At 37.2% G+C, this 24,125-nt stretch overlaps 1 protein-coding gene across 1 annotated transcript in view; it reads right to left on the minus strand.

The window, feature by feature from the left end:
• The window catches only part of FSIP1 (fibrous sheath interacting protein 1), a 246,793-nt gene that overhangs the window by 191,207 nt on the left and 31,461 nt on the right, over window positions 1-24,125 (minus strand). Inside the window, exons 7-10 of the mRNA XM_043980546.1 lie at window positions 12,305-12,403; window positions 10,229-10,350; window positions 7,327-7,437; window positions 3,045-3,209 (exon numbers count right to left, since the gene is read on the minus strand). Coding sequence (XP_043836481.1) covers window positions 3,045-3,209; window positions 7,327-7,437; window positions 10,229-10,350; window positions 12,305-12,403 — 497 coding nt within the window. The remainder of the gene's footprint in view (window positions 1-3,044; window positions 3,210-7,326; window positions 7,438-10,228; window positions 10,351-12,304; window positions 12,404-24,125) is intronic.

The raw sequence follows: 24,125 nt of genomic DNA on the forward strand, positions 1-24,125 counted from the left end.
CTTTTGACTAATTTACTGGTTAACAGAAACCAATGATTCTACCACAGAGAAGGAAGAAAAAGCCAGGATGCAAAATTGTGCAGTTTGCCAACATTTTTAGAGCACTGGACTTGAGGTCAGAGTAGAGTTGTATTCAAATTCTGTCTCTGACAATTACTAGCCAGAGAATCATGGTAAAGTCATTTTCCCTTAAGGCTCAGTTTCCTCAACTATAAAATGGGAATCATATCTATAATGCCTGCCCCATAGAAAATTAAAAGATAATGATGTAACATGCCCTGCACACATTAAAGCTTTATGGAAATACAAGCTATTACTATTATTTTTGTTATTCCTCATTGTGGGCATTAGGCTGCAGGATGTAGTTGAAGGAGTCATCATAAACCTGGATTTGAATCTCACCTCTGACAAATATTAACTATATAACCACAGACAAGTCATTTACCCTCTCTAAGCATCAGCTTCCTCACCTATAAAATGGGAATTATAGTAACACTTACCTCACTTGGTTGTTTTGAAGATCAAATGACATAACATGTGTGAAAACATTTTGCAAACTTTAAAGAACATAAATGTCAGGATTCATCATTGTTATCTATAAAATAAACCTTGCCTAAAATTTAAATTTCACATGTCACTTTCTGAATTACTAGACTAGATGGGAATTTACAAGCTGGTGCATGAGCTAATTTCATAAATACCAATTGTTAACACCAATCTAGTATTCTTTCTTTAATGTATTTTTATATACACTCTTCATTGAAGATGTTCTTCATTATTACAGTGTCCTTAATTGAGAAGGCTGGTCTCAAAGTCAGAAGGGCCTAGGTTCAAGTCCTGCCTCTGACAAATATAGGGTATATGACTGAGCAAATCACCAAACCTCATCATGGCCTAGGCACTAAGTCAAAGAGAAGGTACCCACCTGCACCAGTAGAGGGATTCTCCTTACCTGGGAGTTCCCCATATACCAAAAAAATCACAAGTCTATTATTCATTCTCCCTAGTATTAGTATATATGTTATTTCCAATGATATTGGATAAATTATTCACTCCTTTGTAAATAAATATAAATATATGGGTCTTATTTTCACCATCCACAAAATAGGGATAATTCTAAGCCAATTTAAAGGTCTCTTTAAGAAATAACTACCTAAAATAGTTAAAGCACTCACTGTATTCCATGAAAGCAGGGCTCCTCATGATACATTTGGCATTATTTCTGATGTATCACTTATATGCACAGAGCAAGTGAATATAGTCAAAAAAAAGGTGTTTGGAAATATGGTATGAGATTAAGAAACAAAAGAGAAAAGACTCATGCATTATCAGAAATAGAATTTTAAGAAGAGAAATAGAAGTTTTTTGACCCTAGAAAATTCTGAATGACTGCAAAAAACCCTGAAATTGATTGTATCATAACAAAAATTAATCATCTAATTGCTGACTTGACAATTACTTTCAAATCAACTGTTTCTGGGCAATTAAACCATCAACCAGTTATAGCAATAGTCAAAAGCAACGCCAAATTAGAAAAAAGAATAAAGAGAAAAAGGTGGTGCCTTACAACTGCTCCAATTTCATCATTGCATAGATCCCAGATGGGCATTGCAGGTGGATAATGTGCCAGGCCCATAACTGCATGTAGGCAGAAAATAATAGGCTAAACTGCATTTGAAAAATGAAACTGAACAACATTTTCAACAGGCCCAACTGTTCTCTGGCATAAAATGCAACATTCTCCCAGTGATACGTCATGGTCATGAATCATGAAACATCTCTATCTTCAGAGAATCAAAACTGCAGGCAACCCCAGAGCAATGAAGAGATACATGGGGAGAAGGAAGAGGTTGAAACACATTACTAAAAATGACTTGAACAAAAAAATGGCATAAAAGTATCCATGCAAAAATATATGATTGAAAAATGACATGGGTGTAGCAGGTAGCAAGAGGAAGAACTAATAAACGGATAGTTTAATGCCAGTTGGTAGCCACAGTGTTAAAGATCCCAAAACAATACCTCTGGCATGTTCAATGGATCTTCCATAGCTTATGGAAGGACAAGGACAAAAATCATAGAGGGTAAGAAGGCATGGATACTGTTGGCAGAAAGGCAATGAACTAGAGGCGGATAACAAGACAGACTTGAACAAGATATATATAGATCTGTTTGACCTGATTCTACTTACTTGTTACAAAGGAGGGCTTGGCTTAAATATCCCTTTTTTTTCAGCTACATATTTTTGTTTTGTTTTGTTTTGTTTTGTCTGCTTGATTCTAATGAAACCCATATGTAGAGAGAAGGAATCCGGCCCACTGATTCTGGAAAGGCTCTGGGAAATCATGTGTTTCTAATACCACACAATGCATGATTTGGGAAAAACTATAATTGTCATATTTCAAGATTTTCTCTACAGAAGAGACCTCTCCCCATCCCCTGCTAAAGTACTAAAGATAGGGGGAAATTAATTTTGTATTTGTCTTAGTAATTCTCCACCATTCCTTAAGTATTTCTGTCACTTTACTACCTTTCCACCAGGAATGCATAAGAAATAATATTTAATGACTCCAACAAAAGAGGAAAGGCTGAAAAAACCTTGCAGAGAAAAAGGTGTAAATTTCACGATGTTGTTCACAACTAAGTTAAAACACCTGGAAGAACAAAGTTGGGTAAACATTGTGAAACTGACACTACCATAATACTGGGGCACAGTGAAAGGGCTATCAGGAATCTAAGTAACCCTCTTTCTGGTCCCCAAGCAATCAAGTAGCTGAAGTCAACCATATTTCTCAAACATACACAATTTCAGAAATTTTTCTATGACTCCCGGAGAGATGAGAGGAAAGACGAAAAGAAGAAAAGGGGGAAATCAAAGAAGGGAAAAGAGAGACCCAAGGTAGATGCAGCTCCTGCTACTGTAGTCATACCAAAAAAGTAGTTAAACAGAAACCATTCTCAATGAAGAGTTTAGCCAATTACTGTAAACCAGGTTTAGCATTAAGACAACTAAAAAAATCCATATAGCCTTGGATTGTCCATACCTGATGAGTCTGATTGTTCACTCCTGAAAAATCACTGGATAACTCCAAGGAAGTTAAAAAGAATCGTTCTTGCAGTTTGGAATCTATCTGAGCTAGTTGCTCACGTTCTCTATGTGCTGCAGACATATATCCTTTTTCTGGCATAAGCCAGGCAGATTCACTGTCCTAAAAGGGAAGCAAGGGCAAAGTTGCTAGGATATTCATGCAATGACATAATTTCCTGAAGTTTACCCTTGAAAGCTTACATTGGCTGGGAGTTACCTAATACCCTAAACCTCTAATGAACAAGAAGTTGACCTGTAAAAACTAGATATTACAATGAACAGCCAAGTGTCTAACTGAAGAAGTGTAAATATACCATACGTTTTCACTCAATTTCAAAAAAGAAATTAAAAGGATCTTACCAATTTCTATTTCCACAAATCCTTCAAATTTGGCCCCTCTTCTCCACTCCTCCTGCCAAGACGCTAGCTAAAGTCCTTATCTTTTGTTAGAAAGACTGGAATAGCCTCCTAATCCATAATCCTACCTCCAATATGTACACTCTACAAAACATACTGCTTTCCTGAGTAATCTTCCTAATGCAATATACCGTGTTCAATTTACTTCTCTACTCAGAATGGTAACTTGTTCCCCTTTGCCTACAAATAAGTATAAACTCCTGTCTCTGGCATCCAAAGCCTTCCACAATCTGGTCAAAATCTGGGCAACTTTTATTTTACAAAGAGAGGAAGCCATGATAATCTTTTACAGAGAGCTACTGTTTGAAAAATGAATTTATGCCCATAAATGTCTTAAAATTTGGTCAAACTTTATCAGTAAGTATATTATCCCCCAGGAATAAGGTGCTTTAAAAGCTTAATTAAGGATAAGAAATGGACCTGTGATTTCTTTAGAATGAGGATTCCCGGTAAGGAAACTGCCAATGCAGGTTGGCAATTGAAAGTCTAAGAAAGTTGTTAAGAGCACTAAGATTAAAGATACACTTTGAAGTAAATTCTGACTTGTCCTGGATCACAGTTCACATGTGTGAAAAGCAGGACTTATACCAGGATTTACTTGGCTCAAAAGCCAGTTACATATTCCTCAGGCCACACCGCCTCCTAGAGATTAATGAACTAGTATAAGTTTAATGAAATCTAATAAATATTTGTTAAACACCTACTATGTGCAAAGGCATACATGCTGGATATACAAAGATGAAAAATGACCCAGACTCGGGCCTCAAGGGGGAATATGACATAAGACCAGCTAGGGTATGATAAGGGTTGAAGGGAAGAGTCAATGCTCTAGAAAAAATAGAAGAGGGAAGATTTTAGCTTCAGAGGAAAAAAATAAGGAAAGACTTTACCTGAGTTTATTAGTCTTGAAAAAAAAGATTTCAAGAGACAGAGATGAGGAAGATGGGAAAGTTCGAAGAAGAGTTTGCATAAAGGCAAAGAAGAAGGAATAAGCATTTATTAAGCACCCACTATGTGACAGGCATTAAGCCCTTTATAAATATTATCTCATTTGATCCTCACAAAAACTCTACAGGTAAGTGCTATTATTATGACTATTTTACAGTTGTGGAAACTGAGGAAGACAGAGGTTAAGTGACTTGCCCAAAGTCACATGGCTAGTGAAGCAGGACAAGATCAGGAGAGAGTCAGTCACTTGTCTACAATGTAGAGTAAATGAAGATGTGGGCATACTTTACTACATCAATCCGATACTTAATTCAAAGTTCAAGACATCCTAGATACTAACTCACTGGGAGGGTGGGATTGATTGATTAACAGCATCCGAATTTAACTCATATGCAGTTGGAATACAGCAATTGTGTAGCAATGGGCCTCAAGAATATTAAATGGTTAAGTTTACTTAATAATGTGAAAAAAGTCAAAGGTTCATACATATGTAAAATGATACAGGATTCATTTATAATAGTATATAATTCAAAAATATTATGTAATAATTAAAGATAAATAGAATCTTCCTAACAAGACATGGTATGGCCTAAAACAAGAAACAATGGGAGGAAATGTGGTACAGTGAAAAGAATGCTGGATTGGTGTCAGAAGATCTGAGTTCAAATTTTAGCTCTCCCACTTACTGCATACCACTTATATGAAGGGCAAATCACTTTAAGTATCTGGGCTTCAGTTTTTATGTGTAAAATGAAAAGTGTGAACTACATAGCCTTTGAGGTCCCTTCCAGGGATGACTCTATGAGCATATGATTTTAAGAAATATATGCCATTAGTGACCAAAGGGTAATTTTCCAAGTATCAAACCTATGTCTGAACCGAATTCTCTTTTTTAGCCTCAACTGGCTCATTCAATGGCTTACAGAGATTCATATTTTAATAACCAATATCTTGTAGTTATATTTCGGTATCTTAATGATCAGTGACTCCATCAACGTGGGTATTCATTCCCCTGATGATAACTATAGCCCCTCCATCCCTTAAGAGAATCTTCATGTGTTGCTTTGGCTAAAAAATTACATCCCATGGTGGCTAGCATTTTAAGAGTAGGTTCTCTGATTCTTTTAGCTAGTCTGATTCTTAGAAGACAAAGAGTCACCACTGGGTATTGTGGAAATTTATTTTGATTTGGGGACCCTATCTTTGGGCTGAGATTGGAAAGCCTTAGGCCCTCAGGGTCTCTTCTGTGTGGGAGGAGCTGGTGCCCCCCCCCCCACCAGCTGCAGCCCTGGATGGTGGATTAGCTTGGTCTGTGGGGGCGCAGGAAGCCCCGAGATTTGAGTGGAGAGAAGATAGATATAGATAGATAGATAGATAGATAGATAGATAGATAGATAGATAGATAGATAGATAGATAGATAGATAGATAGATATAGACCTGGGAGTTAGACAGACAGGGGATCAGACTACAGAGGGGGCTACAAGGACGCAGGAGAAGACAAGAAGGACTAGGAGCAGGGAAAAGAGAGGCAGAGGGCAGACTGAAGGAGCAGACAGACAGTCAGTGAGAGAGAAACACAGGGGTTCAGCCATGGCAGTAAGGAGAGGAAAGTTAGAAGCAGGGGGATTTACAAAGTGAAAGGGGCTCGAAGTTAGAATAAAGGGCCTGAGTACCCTGAGGGGAAAGGCGGCTAAGGCCCTTATTGTATTCAAGAAGTTCAAAGCCCAGCAGGTGGGAAAAAGATGCAGTGGAAAGAGACCGCAGGAAAGCAGTCAGGTTGCACATTTTATTTCCCTGTATTCTTAATTTTAAATAGTATCTCATAAATAAACTCTGCTTTGATTATTTAGTTAAGAGGCTTCTTAATATTTTGCTTATCAATTTTGGGAGTGGAGCAGTGTGGTGGAACTTTATAAACGGCCCACATTAAATTAATAGCAGTCAGATAGCCAAACAGTCAAGAGTCCCAGATTAGTCACCCCAGTTAGATTAGCCCCAAAATTAGTTCTATTCATCAAAATATTTCTACAGTATGTACTCAAAAAAGCCCTCCCAGTTTTGTGAGATGCTCCTGAAAGCATACTCTGCTTACCTGCTGTTTGGGAACTCAGTTTCACTTTGATGCCATGGGGCATCAGAGTAAGGTTTTGGTCATGAATATAGTCATTATAGAACTGCTTTTTATATAGAGAAAATGGCAAATTGAAGATTGTTTCTGAAGCAGAATTTTATAGGGTTTACAAAAGATAACTGCCACTTCCAATACTAACAATGTAATAATTAACATTTACATAGCACTTCAAGGTTCTGCAAAGTGCTTTGCAAATATTATTTGATTTGATCCTCACAACAACCCTGATAGGTAGGTGTTATTATTATCTGCATCTTACAATTGAGGAAACTAAGCCAGAGGGTGGTTAACTGACTTGCCAGGGTCATACAGGTAGTGTCTGAGACCAGATTTGAACTCTGGTCTTCCTGACTCTATGTCTAGTGCTCTATCCTATCCAATATACCACACCTAGCTGCCTCATAAAATGAGAAAAATCACAGTAAGCCTCAACAAATACTTCAAGGGCCTGTGATCTCATCAGCATATAGGGTGCAACCAGTCTATAACTTTAAAGAGTCTTAGAGATTCCCAAGGCTCAGAGTGGTTAAGCAGCTTCCTGGTAGTCACATGGGTACGAGGTGTCAGAAGTGGCCTCTAAACCCAGGTTTCCCTGAGGTCATGTTCAGCCTTCTATCCACTATACCAAGGTGCCTCAAACCTTGGACAGGTAACATAAATTGGTAGAAAAATGGTATCAATTTTTAAATGTACAGCTGAATGAAGAAATCTATAAGGCACAAGGTATCAGTATCCACATACCTCAGTACTTGGAAGTGTATCTTCTCCATTGTCTATATCCTTTAGTAATTCAACCAGTCTTCGTTTTTCTTTATCCATCATAAAGACTGAACTTTTTGAGTCCTTGGCCAGCTGCAGAATTTATGAACAAAATATTTAGTATTCAGAGCTCTTTACAGTTCCAGAAAACAAGAACTGGATATCAAGCTCTCCCACCTCTATCTTTCAAAGTCACAACATTATGGTCAAACTTGTGGGCAATAGCATTTTATTATCAGTAGCTGGGATATGCTTTGTACAGAGTTAATGGCACTGGCCCATTTCTCCCACACAGTTGAGGCCATTACAAGCAGTCCCTCTTACTGACAGCTTCAGAAGACAAAACATTTTAAAATAGAAAAATGAATGAGAAAAAAATCTCCTTCTTATATATTGTTGCTAGACATAGGAGGGTAAAGAGAGATCTTTCCATTGTAGCCCACCATTATAAGGTTGAAATTCTTTCCCCCGAGTCTATCTGCCACCACTATCATTAAACTGGGTTTTTTCTGGGATTGTTTGCAAAGAATTGAGGCAAGAGAAGGGGAGAGGAAACCGGGTCAAGAGGATGAGAGTTGGATTGGTCCTCATGGACATTATAGAATTGAAAAATCATGTGTCTCTGCACTTCCCTACAAAAACTGATCACTGCTATACAGATCCCAGATTCAGCTGCCACTGGAGCAGCAGGCAGGGGCCATGCCAGCAGATTGTAAAAGACTGGAGGATAAAATCCTTCCCCATGTTTATTTTTATTTTTTGTACTTAATAATATTTTATTTTTTCTAATTACATGTAAAGATAGTTTTCAACATTTGTTTTTGTAAGATTTTGAATTCCAAACATTCCCCCCCATCCTTCCCCACTCCCCAAGACAGCAAACAATGTTGATATAGGTTATACATGTACAATCATGCTAAATATATTTCCACATTAGTCATGTTGTAAAAGGAGAATCAGAACAAAAAGAAAAAAAACATAAACAAAAAACAAAAAACATTAAAATAGTATACTTCTATCTGCATTCAGACTCCGTAGTTCTATCTCTGGACGTGGAAAGCATTTTCCATCACAAGTCTTTTGGAATTATATTGGATCATTCTATTACTGAGAAGAGCTAACTCCATCATAGTTGACCATCATACAATGTTGCTGTTACTGTGGACAATGTTCTCCTGGTTCTGCTCACTTCACTTAACATCAGTTCATGTAAATCTTTCCAGGTTCTTCTGAAATCTGCCTGCTCATAATTTCTTATAGTACAAGAGTATTCCATTATATTCATATACCACAACTTTTTCAGCCATTCCCTAGGTGATGGAAATCCCCTCAATTTCCAATTCTTTGTCACCTCAAAAAGAGCTGCTATAAATATTTTTGTACATGTGGGTCCTTTTCTCTTTTTATCATCTCTTTGGGATACAGACCTAGTAGTGGTATTGCTGGATAAGAGGGTATGCACAGTTTATAGCCCTTTGGGCATCATTCCCCCATCTCTCATTCCTGACTCTGAGTTCATAGGAATAGGAGTCCAGCAACCAAAAAACTTCTCTGAGATGCCTTTAACCTCCTCAGCACAAGGAAAGAGGATGAACAAAGGAAGACACATCCTGTTCCTTCAGTAAAAAGTATTTGGCATTGCCTACTGTCATTTCCAGTGAACTTGAACCCTTTTTCCCTGTGGTTTCTGTCCATTCCCCCAAAACCGTTAATCCCATTGTAATATACAAGAAATGTATAGCCACAAACCTTTGTTTTATGTTTAATGTTATTTGATGTTATAGGGGTTGGGGGGAGGATGCATCTAGAAACACAACCTTTTCCCTCTACCAACCCACTACAGTGGAAGGCCTAGATCATTGGTCAAGTAATATTTTCTTTCCCCAGACATCACATGCCTGAGGTCAGCCTGTAAGAATTTTCTTTACCCTGCTCAAGGCAAGAAGCAGGAGAAATAATAAGCAGAGGGAGGAATTAATCATCAGAACTGAACAATATTCTCCTAGATTAGCAATATCAGCAAGTCTAAGCCTAAAAGCAAGAAGGAGGAGAAAGGGGCTCACTCCCATGAGCACCATAGTTTCTGCTCAGAATCCTTCACTCCCAGGCCTCCCTCCTATAACTGCCTTTCCTTTCAGCAGAATTTAATTTCTCTTATACTCGTATTAATTATCCTCATTAAATTGTGAGCTCCAAGAGGACATGGATTTGTCTTTTGTATGCTCAGTGCATAGCAGAAAGTGTTTAATAAATGTTTATTGATTGATTAAGGATACCGATTTATGCTTAAAAGTGTTTTCATATACTCCCATATTTATCCTGGCAATAACCCTATGATGTAGGTAATGAAATTGCTTTCATTTTAGAAATAAGTAAACTGTAGATCACAGTGCCTAGCAGATAGAAGTTACTTAATAAATGTTTTTTGATTGATTGATTAAGTAGCTTGTCCAAGCCTGACAGGGTATCTAGGACTCCAGCCTGGGTTTCCTGCTTCCAATATACCATGTAGATCCCAATTACCTATGGGGCACATATGCAGAATGTGACAAGGCTTTCGGATTTTAAGAATATCAAAGGATTTTAGGGTTTTAGAGCTAGATGTGATGTTGGAGATACCAGGCCAGCATATTTTTTCAGTTAACTTTATTTTGATAGGGGACAAAAAAAAAAAGCGCCAAGATATGACTCAAGTAAGGAATCAGATTTTCAAAAATAGCTAATGAAATAAATTTCAGTCCTTTACTATTACAAAATATTACACATCTACTTGTTTACAAATCATATAACATTATCAGAGACTATAACAGCAATCTATAAGCCATTAAATTTTTTAAAACTAATTTCATTCCAAAGCTGAGACTAACAAATTCTAAATTCATACCTCTATATTTCTCTTAATGAAATCCTGATTTTTTTTACCCTTGAGTTCACCATAATTTTCTCTCTGTGACTTCTTTTCTGGTTTGATCAATGATTTATTACCTTCACTTTGACATACAGACTCTGATATAAAAGAAGCAGAGGTTTTCTAATTAGTCATTTTAAAATTCTATTTCAAACATCTACTATCACAAACAGAAAAATTACATGAACATTCAACCTTTTAAAAGTGAGACATTTTACTATAACTTTCAAAGAAATTCTTAGTAAAATGCTTTTGTTTATTCTATACTTCAGCTGAAATCTCTAATGAAGAGAGGAGTTCTCTATAGTAAATAAATGTATTATCACCATGTTAACATTTTCCACCAATTTACATGTTGGCATATCCCTTTTTTTTTTTTTTTTTTTTTTTTTTAGTGAGGCAATTGGGGTTAAGTGACTTGCCCAGTGTCACACAGCCAGTAAGTGTTAAGTGTCTGAGGCCGGATCTGAACTCAGGTACTCCTTACTCCAGGGCTGGTGCTCTATCCACTGCGCCACCTAGCTGCCCCGGCATATCCCATTTTTATGTTACTTTTTAAAAAAACAAAAACATTTCAGTTTATTACTTATTTTTAACATTCTTTTAAAATGTAAATTTAAAAAAAATTTTAAAGTATAAATGTGTTAGACACAAGTGTGCTTCTCCTAAGCAGAATTTTTGTTTAAGATGAGTCAGTTACAAATGTAGGCATCAAAGATGATATACCTTTGCTAGGAACCAAGAGACATAGAGTGGAGAAATTTGGTGTAGAAGTGAACTGTTGAACAAAGGTGAGGTGAGAGTAATCACAGGCAACTGTTTAACACCCATCACCATCACCACAACCTACTCACTCACACATACATACACAAATACACACACAAGACTAGTGTGTTTTACTTTATGAATTTTCATTAAAAACATAACATATATATAAAAACTAATAACTCAGACTTCTGTCTTATCACTAGGTCTGGTGTTTCCAGCTTAATTTTATTAGAAAGAGCTAAAAATACATTTTCTAGATCTTATATTCAGTTTTACAGGAATATTCTTGGTAAAATGCTGGAACAGCTCTTTCTAGGCTACCTTCTCAGGTTTTTTTTTGTTGTTTTTTAAATTTCCCTCTTTATCAGGGAGTAAATCTTCCTTATTATTCTCTAATCAATAAAATTATAGCACCAGAACAATCCCTCTTGGGTGTCCTACTATATCCTTTGTGCCAAACTTCCTACATCACACTTCCTCTATTCAACTGGCCATTTTCAAAGCCAAATAAGTCCTTCAGTCAACCTGACCTCCAGACTTCCTCATAAAGGTCATAGGAGTTCCCCTTGAAGAGCAAAAGGAGTCAACCCTGCTCAGGTCATATTACATAAATTGCAAAGATTTCATCTTGCATAGTATTATCTAGAGAAAAATTGGTTAAAAACCACTTTTATCCTAGAAAACATCGTGTGCTTTCTAGAAAGCCTCACTAGAATGAATTAAGCTGAAATATCACCAATATATTTGTAGCTAATTCTCAAAGTAAAAAATGAATGTTCATTTGAGGAAAATGTTTGAATCAGCAACCAACACTCTCTGGGGAAGGATGAAATATATGTATGTATGTATTTAGGAATTACATATATATATATATATATATAATTACATATATATATAATTTCCCTGCAAACACTCTAAGAAGATGATTTATGGATTTGGAATTACCAGATTCTGAGCAAATTTAAGTTCTATTTATGACTCATGGTTTGGAATTTGTTTTGTTTTTACTCCACATCCCTTTAGTAGCATGATCTATTTGCTTTTGAGAGAAGAGGGATGACTATCAAAGATGGAGAATATATGGCTTTTATTTGCTATGATTTAAGTTACAAATGTTTTTTCAAACAAAATACAGCATTTTTTCATTGCATCAAAGCTGTCACATGATATAAATGAATTCAACTTTAAAAGACTTCAAATAGAATAGTTATACAAGTCTACATTTTTATTCAATTGTGGTTAAAATATACTGTTAATGGGCATGATCCCATAAGTCAAACCAACCTTGCCTTGCTTGCTCAATACAGTTTTCATACTCTTCAGGAGGAATTTGCGTGTGAAACACAGAAACGAAGGGTTCCTCTTGTTCCACGTCAAAAGAATCTATTGATTAAAAATCAGTCAATGAGTACAGGTAACAGAGAAAATTAACTATGCTCACATAGTAGTCATAAAAATATCAGGGTCTGCCTTCTCACTGGAACCCCTCAATTACCTCCTTACACATAAAGTTTCTTAAGCCCATGTCAGCTCAACTGGAAATAGAGAAGACTGACAATCCAACTTTGTGTGCATGAGTTCATGAGAACAAAAACAGTAGAAAGGAAAGAAAGGCAATTTAAAGTACCCAGGGCTGCAAGCCCCATCACCATAATCCTAAATTCTTAAGAGATATCCTGAAATATATTTATTAACCACAGGAAAATGTGTAAAAATGCATTCCTTATGAGGAATATGCAACATTTATTGGGCATAGTCTCCTTTTCAAATTTAGCTCCCCAAGAATGAGTAACTATGTTAATTTTTAGAAAACATGTTTAATCATAAAGACAAAGAAATTATTTTGACAGTGAAATTTAAGAGAGATTTAGATAGTTGATCTTTAACTTGTTGATTGCATTACTATACATTCATAGAATGTTAACAGTGGATAGAATGCAGGTCCTAGAGTCAGGAAGACTCCAATCTCTCTCAATTTAAATCTGGCCTGAGACACTTACTAGCTGTGTGACCCTAGGCAAGTCACTTAACCCTGTTTGGCTCAGTTTCCTCATCTGTAAAATGATCTGGAGAAGAAAATGGCACACCACTCTGGTATCTTTGCCAAGAAAGCCCCAAGTAGGGTCACTAAAAGTTGACATAACTGAAATAACTGAACACACAAGAAATAATGAACACACAGGATGGTTTTAGAAAAACCTGGTAAGACTTATATGAACTCATGCAAGTGAAGTGAGCAGAACCAGGAGAACATTTTACACAGTAACAGCAATATTGTAAGAACAATCAACTATGAAAGACTTACCTACTCTGATCAAGATAATGATCCAAGACAGTTCCAAAGGACCTATGATGAAAAAAGCTATCCACTTCCAGAGCTAGAACTGATGAACTCTAAATGCAGATTGAATCATATTTTAACTTCATTTTTTATTGGGTTTTTTTTTGCTTGTGTTTTCCTTTGCAACATGGCTAATGTGGAAATATTTTGGCATGACCTCATATATATATATATATATATATTTGGAATTAAACTGCCTGCTCTCTCAAGGAGGGAGGAAGTATAGGAGGGAAGGAGAGAATTTAGAACTCAAAAATTTTTAAATGATTATAAAAATTATTTTACATGTAATTGGGAAATATGTAACAAAATATATAAATTTTTTAAAAAAGAGAATGTCAGAGAGGCTGTGAGAAAACAGGCACATCATTGCACTGTTACTGGAGCTGAGGATTGGTATAACCATTTCAAAAAGTAAATTGGAACTACGCCTATAAAGTCACTAAACTCTACATGCCCTTTGACCCAGTGATACTACTGCTAGGCCTTATTAAGAAATGTTAAGAGGTCCCCTGAATTTGTCTTTTTGAGTTGCCATATTTTCCAGAAACACTGGACCCAGAGTATGCAGAAGTCCCTAAATATGTTAAGTACAAAGTCCCCTCTGAGTTGAAATACTTTGTTGTTTGCACCCTAAGCTGGACTCCCTGTGTGTTCTTGGGAGTCAAGACAGGTGCCAGTCAGTCTGCATAGGCTGAGAAACTGCAAGTATAGCTGGGACCCCTATAGATAAGCAGACCCTGGAGCAGTTCCCAAGGGAAAATAATGCTGCTTTTGACATTGCCTTGGCCCACCTTTACTGTACAGTTACCCTCCCATGCCACACCCCTTTAGGTGGAGATTTGTTTCCTCTTCTTCCTCCTTTCCTTGTACTGTCATAAATATGCAAACTTCTGTGTAAATTGTGAACTCTTTGGGTGCCAAATGCATGCTCATTTCTCTAGTAAGAAACCTAGTTATCCAGAAGTTTTTTTGTGAGTTTTGTTGTTTTTTGGTCTGTTTGGTTGTGGGTTATGTTGTTGTTGTTGTTTTGTTTTGTGGGGCACTGAGGGTTAAGTGACTTGCCTAGGGTCACACAGCTAGTAAGTGTCAAGTGTCTGAGGTGAGATTTGAACTCAGGTCCTCCTGAATCCAGGGCCAGTGCTTTATCCACTGTGCCACCTAACTACTCTTCACATAAGTTTTGTGAAGTTGTGATTCACCTGGTGACAGGCTATACTCCAATGAGACCCAAAAAAGGGAAAAAAGGACTCATATGTACAAAAATATTTAGAGCAGCTCTTTGTGTTTGTGTGTGTCTGTGTGTGTCTGTTGGCAAAGACCTAGAAACTAAGGGGGTACCAATCAAATGGAGAATGACTAAACAAATTATGGTATATAAATGTAATGGATTCCCCAGATTCCTTCAAGGCTTACTTCATGTCACCTCCTTTATGAGAACTTTACTGATCCCTCCCAGTTCCCAGCTGCTTATACCTCCCTCCATTAAGAAATGATTTTATAATTACATTTTGTATTTCCTTATATGCAGACATAGGTTTTCCAATATAGGTAAACTGCTTGACAGCAGTAACCATTTGAACTTAATCTTTATATTCCCAGTGCCTAGTACATAGTATGCTCTTAACAAACACTAGCTAATTGACTGGTTATAAGAAGTCTTTCCTGACACCCCCTTCCCCCTCAAAAAACAAACTAATTTTTTTCTAGTTTGTATTTGCTTTTGTTGATAGGTTTCAGTAAAATGTAAACTCCTTAAGCACAAGGCCTATTTTGTTGCTGTCTTTTTATTCACAGTCCCTGGCACAAAATAGCTTCAGTATTTAATTGAATGTTGAATGAGCAAATGATCTACAGACACAAAAAAAGTTCCCACACTGATGAAATCACAGGTCTTTGAAAAACTGATGATTATAGGTATTTAAATGTTTCCAAGAGCAAAAGATAAGAAAGACAAACATGCAAAATGAAACAAATAACAAAATAAATGTGTCTATACTTTTGTTACTTAATGGCTGTTAACTCCAACTCCAAAAATGAATAAATTCACTTTAACAAAGCAATCCCCATGCCATACCTGTTTTCATGATCCTTTTTGCCAATTACGATATTCTGAAATTTAATAAGTGTGCCTCTTTTTTTATAATCTCAGTTTACGTGACATATAATTGTATATAATATTACTGAATAACTTTCTTTGTTTCTTCACTATTTTTTATTTCTCCTTTCCTTAGCAATTTTTTCCTCTCTTCCTTTTGATCAAGCTAGCTAATGATATGTTAATTTTGTTGGCCATTTCCAAAAAAGGCTGTTTTGCTGATTAATTAAAATGTTTCTTGTTTTCAATCCCTTAAATTCTCCTTTGATGTCAATGATCTAAGTGAAATCTTTTTCACTTACTTATGGGTGTGTGCTCATGTTGCCTTTCTCATTTTTTTCAACTACAAACATAATTTGTTACTCAAATATTCAAATGTAATGTTAAATCCCAGCTTGATGATCACACCATGTTCATGCCTGTCCATCCTGCAAGATTCTTACCTGAACTCACTCTATGTATGTTGAAGACTCCTCAGTTTCTCTTGACCACACAAGGACAGCAGTAGAGCACATAGTTTATCTATTGAATAACCCTCACTCTTGCCACAATAACATGCCTATTTTCTTTTTTTAATACATTTCAGATAATTCATTAACCTTTTTCACTTTTGTCAATACATCTTATCCTTTTGACCTACTTTAGCTTCATCCCATAAATTTTAATATGCTGTGGGACTATCATTATCTTTAATACTTTCATGAGTTACCTCATCAAAGTTAGTAGTACCTTCACAGGCACAGACTACAACCCATCCCCACCTTCTCATCCCATATAACTATAGTCTACATTTTCCTACAAACCCTTACCTGGACATGTACCCAAAAATGCAAGGGCCCTTGCACTAGAACTCATTATAAATTTGTAACCCCATAGGGCAAACTTCTAGAAGCCCCGAGATATCATTCCTTGTTTTACTTGATTGCACATGTATAAGCTATATCTGATTGCTTACTGTCTGGGGTGGGGGAGGGGAGGAGGGAGATATAGAATATGGAACGCCAAACTTTTTTTTAAAATGTTCAAAAATTGTTTTAACGTGTAATTGTGTGGAAAATAAATAAATAAATGAATGAACAAATGAGTGGATGGAGAATAAATGGATGGAAGGATAAGTAAATAAATAAATGAATAAGTAAATGCATAAATAAAAATTTTTTTAAAGATATATCATTTCTTGCCTCCTAGGATAACATAAGACATACCTATTTCCTGGTTCTTTGGTAAGATCCCGGAGGTTCCCAGTAAACATCACCACCAGGGCCTACACAATCTCATAGCTAGCTAGTGAGGGCTTCTGGATACCCCATGCCTCCCCAATAGGCTACTGGAGGCCATCTTCAACACAACACTGAGAACCCTCTCATCAGGCTGAGATTCCAGGCACTCCCCAAGAAACAGAAACACTTCTTACCACAAAGCCAGGAAGTTAAAGTTGTGCCTAAGAACACACAGGCCTACACACAGGGGAAAGCTTGAATCTTCTAATCTTCTGTCATAGTGGACTTCCTCCCACCCACTGATATTCTAATGGTTGGCATATTCCTATGTTCTCTTACTGTCCTACTCCCAGTGATTCAGAACTTCTGACTGCCAAAGAAAAATCCTCCTACCCCAGCCTCAGCTGTCTGTTCCCTCAATCCCATCCACTTCAATCCTACCCCCACTGCCCTACTCCAGACCTACCTGTCTCCCACTGTGCCTCTCAAACTCCCACTTCATATTTAGCAAACTTCCTTTCATTCTATATTTCTTCCTCTCCATCTTCTGGCACTGGACCTTCTCCCTCTTCCCACCCACACCCCTTGCTACTGCATCCTTGGCTATCTTTTCCAGCATTGGTTACACATTTTCTCATATGGCCCAACTCACTCATCCCAGTAGAAGAAGAATACTCTTTGCTCCCCACTGCTTCTTCTATAGTCTCCCACTATGGTCAATACTCTCTTTTTTTGAGGTTCACTATAACCAAACTTTATCACTTAATCCTGATCCTGGTGGTCATCATTTAATAATTTGCAGGATGATATATCCCTCTGTTCTTCATGAGTTTAGAGAGTTCAGTGCTTGGTCCACAGTTGCATTCTCCATTTGAATGCTGGTGTCTTACTAGAGGATATTTTATATATAATAATATTCTTTCAAATATCCTAATTTCCCTGTACCTTAATCTACTAAATTCTCATGAGGCACAATTCCCTAAGAAATCCATTTTATTCCCTACATACATACATACATACACACACACACACACACACACACACACACAAATATAAAGAGAATAAATCAAATAACTATAAAGGCAGTTTGAGATGAGGGACACTAGCAGTTGGGAAAATCAAAAACAGCTTCATGTAAAACTTAGTGCTTGAACTATATCTTGGAGAAGGATTCTGTGAGGTAGACGTGAGGAAACAGTGTATTCCATAAATAAGGGACCAACCAGTACAAAAGCATGAAAACAAGAGATGAAATTCCATCATCCTTCTCCATAAAATTTTGCGACTACACTTATATCCCAGATGGGTGCTGCTCTTGTCTGCCATATCTCCCCTTGGAAATAAAAAGAGAATCATAAGTTTAGAGTTGGAAGGAACTTGAAGGTTCTTTAAGGACTGTCAAATCCAACCCCTTCAATTTAAAGATCAGAAACAGAGAGGATAATAACTTGCTCAGGGACACACATCTGTTAGTATGTGGGATAGGAATTGAACCCAGGTCTTCCTGACTGCAAGCCAAATGCCTAATCTAATACCCCATAAAAGATTGTGACTGATGGCTATGGTAGTTTCTTGGTTCTGTGGATCTCCTCATTTTGGTGTTTGCTTGATATCTTTTCTAGGTCATATGGTGGGTGCACTGGAAACCTTAGAGCTCCAGAGGAACATGAGTAATTAGGATCTGTTTCTGCATGCATATTGTGGCTGGTGGTCATTCCTCTGAAAGCAGTCAGAATATTCAGGAGCATAAACAATTTGAGTCCCTTGGATTGTCTGTGTGGGTCTACAATTGTGTTGTTGTAATACTCCTGAGTCTGGGCATTGATATCCACATTAATTTCGTACCAGATTTTGCCTAACATTGTATACACGACTGTCTGAGCTCAGCAGCTCCCCACTCCCTGGGTTCCATGTATTAAGTAAAGGGCATAGGAATATAACAAAAAATGCTTCAATCCTTCAAGGATACGATGATCATAAACTTGTTTAAGAAAACTGCTAATGCCAAAATAAACTATTTTCCAAGTTATTCCATATGCACCCTTTGAAAATATCTATTGAAGTTGAAATATAAAAATGCCTCTGCTCCTGATGATGGGAATGCCTTTATATTGTTATAGGATCTAAGAGTCATATCTCTTTAGACAATCCATGACTGATCACTTGATGGTGTGCGCCAACGGTGCTTAACCTGGAACTTTTAGTCTTTTGGTGCTATATTTCAATGTAATTGGTTTCCTCTGTAGTCCTATATGTTTTATTTTATGCATTTAAAATAATCATTTTGAGAAGTAGGTTTCACTGGATTGCCAAAGGGGGCCATGACACCAAAGCGGTTAAGTGCCCCTGTTGCAGGCAAAGAAAGGCAGCAAGAGAAAAATGCCACAGGATGAAAAGATAAAAACTAAAATATGAAACTAACCTTATTGGTATAGGTTGAGTATGTATTATTTTAGATTGAACTGATTTGTGGAGTGAACTGAAGTTAATTTTTCTAGGAAGAAAGGGTTTCCCAAATCAAATTAATTAAACAAATCAGACTGGTGTGGAATGATATTTTAAGTTAATGAAAAGAGGGAAAAATGCTTTTAGAAAGTTTAGGTCATTAATCTTCAGCATGCAAATGGCTTTAGTGACTACTAATGAGTCTTAGCCATTCATTAAAACAAGCCCAGTAGTTCAAAACTTGGCAATATTTTCTGAGTATTTAATTTAACTGAATTGTTACATGGAAAGTAATTAACTTGTACTTTTTTGAATCCTAAAAATCTGGTTTTCCATTAATTTTTCCACTTGGTCTGAATCAATGTTTTACTGTATGTAATACCAAGTGACAGATGTGAATGTGGGCTTCTATGGAAGATTTGACTTTCAAGATGGTATGTGTAAGTGTCTTCATTTTAAACTCTAAAGAAAAAGCATCTTGCAACAGAATTCAAGAAACTTTACCTACAAAGATACTGCTGATCTGTGATGATAGGTATAAACAAATCTCAAGCTAGTCCAAGGTAGTGTGACATAAGAGAGTGTTAGACTTAGGGTCAGACAACCAGGAGTCAAAATCTAGCCCAATGCATGAATCTAGCTGTGCTACAAACTATCTTTTAATATCTTTGGTATGCCACATACCCTAGGGGACCAGTCATGTGGATCTTTCACTTTCCTCTCAGAACATGGACCAATGGAAATGCCTCCCCATAACGTGATAGTATACTTTTCCCACATTCTAGGGGTATCTATGTTCCCTGGGTCTCAGTTTCCTCCTCTGTAAAAGGAAGCAGTTGGAATAAATGATCTCTAAGATCTCCTTTAGTTCCAAACACCAAAATCCTAAACCAGTATGTAATATAATACAGACACGGGGCATCTAGGTGGAGCAGTAGTTAGAGCACTGGCCCTGGATTCAGGAGGACCTGAGTTCAAATTTGGCATCGGACACTTAACACTTACTAGCTGTGTGACCCTGGGCAAGTCACTTAACTCCAATTGCCTCACCAAAAAATAAATAAATAAATAAATAAAAAAAATATATATATATATATATATAATACAGACACTATCTGAAGACTTCTGTAAAAAAAAAAAAAGATCAGAATTGATACCATTCTATGAACAAATATTGTGGTAGGAGAAGTGCCTGTTTTATATAGTAAGACCAATTTCCCTTTAAGGGGTTAGGGAAGGCATTTTTTTTTTTTAAGCGGGGCAATGAGGGTTAAGTGACTTGCCCAGGGTCACACAGCTAGTAAGTGTCAAGTGTCTGAGGCCAGATTTGAACTCAGGTCCTCCTGAATCCAGGGCTGGTGCTTTATCCACTGTGCCACCTAGCTGCCCCCTAGGGAAGACATTCTTGAGGTTTCCTTCTCTGAAGCATAGAAGTCGCAGCCTATGGAAAATTGGTGTAGGAGATTTTAAAGGAGCTCCTTCTCCCCCAGAGGAGACATCTTCTCTAACTAGCATGGTTAGTTGCCTCAGTAAATCCAGAGGTAGAGGGGAGTAGCCTACTTTTAGCTGAATTAGTATCTTTTTAATGGAGTTATTTCCTTTTTATCATGTTTGCTGTTGTTCAGTCATTTTCAGTTGCATCCGACTCTCCATGACAACATTTGGGCTTTTCTTGGCAAAAAGTGGTTTGCCATTTCCTTCTCCAGCTCATTTTACAGATGAGGAAACTGAGGCAAACAGGGTGAAGTGACTTGCCCAGGGTCACACAGCTAGTAAGTGTCTGAGGCCAGATTTGAACTCAGGAAGATGAATCTTCCTGACTCCAGGCCCAGCTCTGTAACCACTATGCCACTTAGTGGCCCTTCTAGCATGTTTAACATGAGTAAAGTTGTTTTTATTGAATTTATGGTCCATGAGTGCCTTATTACATTCTATCCTGAGCCTTAATGACTATAGTGGACTAAGTAAGGCCTGGCCCAGAATATTAAGCTCACCTCCTCTTAAAACAGTGAATCTGAGGAATGTGGGGAGACTAGGAATTTTATTGCTAACAGTAAAGTAGGATGAAGGTCACCAGTGCCATGCCAGCCCCTTTTCCAAGGGACACATAGGATCATATATTTAGAACTGGAAGGGATTCGGGGGGTCATCAAGCCCAATCCCCTCTCTTGGCAGATGAAGAAACCCTGAGAGGTTAAATAACTTCTCTACAGTTACAGAAGTCATCAGTAGTAGAGCTAGGATTCAAACCTAAGTCTTCTGACTCCAAATCTAGCATTTTTTTCCACTGTGCCTTGATGCCTCTGGGTCTTTTAAAGTGAAGCTCCTGGGTGACTTGCAAGGACCATAACTAACAGTGTAGGATTTGCAAGAAGCTGGAAGGAATTCTGTCACTTGAATTTTAAAAACCTATTGAATTTGAGCCTGAGGCAGAAACACACAGTTCAAAAGGCATATTTAAAGCAGAAGAGACTCTAGTAACCAGGCTTGGTCCAAATCACAAAGGTAGCTAAAGTGGACTATGGGGCTATGAGCTAAGAGAGGTGATATGGCCCCTTCCTCTGTAAGGAAGATGCCGTAGAGCAGTTTCAATTCATTTGGGAAAAACAAGCTGTAGTAAAGAGTAGCAGAAGTTGAGCAAAGAGCAGTCCACTGGAAATAGCAGCAGCAGGCAGTGCAATGAAATTAGAACTGCTAAAGACCAGCAGTAGGGAGAACAAGCCAGCATGAAACAAAGAGAGCTTACAGTCCCTGGCTGTCTGGTATCACCACACCACCAAAGCCAGGAGTTCTACAGGGGGAAGTTAGGAGCAGCAGCTTTAGAGAAAGAGAAAAGGGTTCAAGCTGGGATGAAGACCCAGGAACAAGAATTGTTCTGATGATGAGTTCCCTACATTTGTGTCCTTGCCTACACATACCAAAAATGTGGAAGTCCATATAGGAGATGTGATCTCGGTGTATATAGGGGATTTTTGGTCATTTATTTTGTTATGCTATTTAATTAAATTCATGTTTTGCATCCAATTTATATGTCTTCACATGCATAATGGAGACAGAACTGAACCAAATTCAAATCCTGCCTCATTCCCTTACTAGCAAGGCATGTAAGCTTTTTCTGCTTCTATTTCCTCACCTGAAAAATTGGGGATGATGATGGCATCTACTTCAAAGAGTGTGATAAGGATCCAAAGACATAATATATGTAAAGTACTTTACAAATCTCCAAGTGCTGTGTAACAATTGCCTATTATTTTATCATATCCATCAGTTCTGACAGCATTATAATATTCCATTATAATCATGTATTATCATGCTACCCCAGGTGGTTACATAGCATAGTAAGTAGATGGAATACTTCTAACACATACTAACTGTATGACCCTGAACAACTCGCTTACCTTCTGTCAGCCTCAGTTTCCTTGACTATAAAATGGAGATAATAAACGCACTACCTCACAGGACTTTTGTGAGAATTAAGTGGCATAACCTATGGAAAATACTTTGCAAATCTGGAAGGGCTACAAAAATGTAAGCTAGTATTACTACTACCAAAGCTTGTTTAGCCATTCCTTAACTGATAGGCATAATTATATCTACATTTATCCCTTCCACATTACAGGGATTATGGGTGCAGCACCCATGCACTCTGGAAAATCTGTATAACATTTTTTAACCCTCCCTTCGTACCAAAGAAGAAGTCTGAGTTTTTTCTTTTTTTTTTAAATGGAGCGTTTACAATGTCTTATTGTAAATGTTGGGTTAAATATTTGGTCATAAGTTCTGTGTTGCCTGCTGGCCTTTGTAGGCTGTCTGCGGCTTCCACAAAACTCCCCCCAAATTCCCTTTTAATTTATGATGCCAATCTACAATATACAGAAACCAAGATGGAGAAAGTTGCAATGTGGAAAGGATAACTAGTTCTCAGCTTCTACAAAAAGTTGCTGTAAATATTTTGATGTATATGGGGACTTTATTTTTATTACTGATCTCTCTGAGGTATGTGCCTAGCAGTTTACTCTTTGGATCAAAAGAGATCAACATTTTAGTTACTTCACATAATTCAAAGTGTAGAACACTACATAAAATGTCATGTTGGTTGGTTTTGCTGAACTTTTTTTTTAATTCTTTGTAATGAGATGACCCTTTAGGAGGGAATACATTTGAAAATGTAGGTGATTTAAAGACAAAATATATCAATAAAATTATTATTTTTATTAAATGTTCCTTTTGCTCTGAACTAGGGAGCCGTTTGGTTGATCTAGTCAAAGAAAAACCACTGGAAGCCCATGAGTTGTGGACATTGATCCAAAGTACGCCTTGAAGCTGTGGCAGCTTTCAAAGGCCCATGGTGGAGGAAGGTCAGACTTTTATAAACTGGATGCAGCAGAAATCTAGACAGAAACTTTGCTGTGCTTAGGTTCCAATTATACTTTTATTAAGGGCTCACAAACAATTACTCATCAACATCTGCATATTACAAATTTTCAGAGATGTTCATGGGATATTTATACACTAATCCAAAATCCCAAGGGCAAATTAGAGGCTGTTTACCTTATGAATCCCAAAAAGTATTTTAAAAATCAATTTATAAGATCCATAACAGATATTTTCCATTCATAGTTAACACTTTATCTATTATCAGATCTAAGCATAACATAGTAGAAAACATCTTATATTTAGGGTCAGAAAACCTAGGCTCAAGTCTTGGCTCTTGGCCATGTGACTTTGGGAAAATCACTTAATTTCTCCTAAACCTCAATTTTCTCATCATAGGGATGGATAATTATACTTGCACTACCTCCCTCACAGAGTACTTTTGAGGAAAGGACTTTGTAAAGCATTCTATAAAGGTGAGATATTATTCTTTTTTTTTTTCCCCAAGGCAATGGGGATTAAGTGACTTGCCCAGGGTCACACAGCTAGTATCAAGTGTCTGAGGCCGGATTAGAACTCAGGTCCTCCTGAATTCAGGGCCAGTGCTCTATCCACTGCGCCACCTAG

This window comes from Dromiciops gliroides, chromosome 2 (genome assembly GCF_019393635.1).
Source record: "Dromiciops gliroides isolate mDroGli1 chromosome 2, mDroGli1.pri, whole genome shotgun sequence".
In the NCBI taxonomy this organism is placed as follows: Eukaryota; Metazoa; Chordata; class Mammalia; order Microbiotheria; family Microbiotheriidae; genus Dromiciops; species Dromiciops gliroides.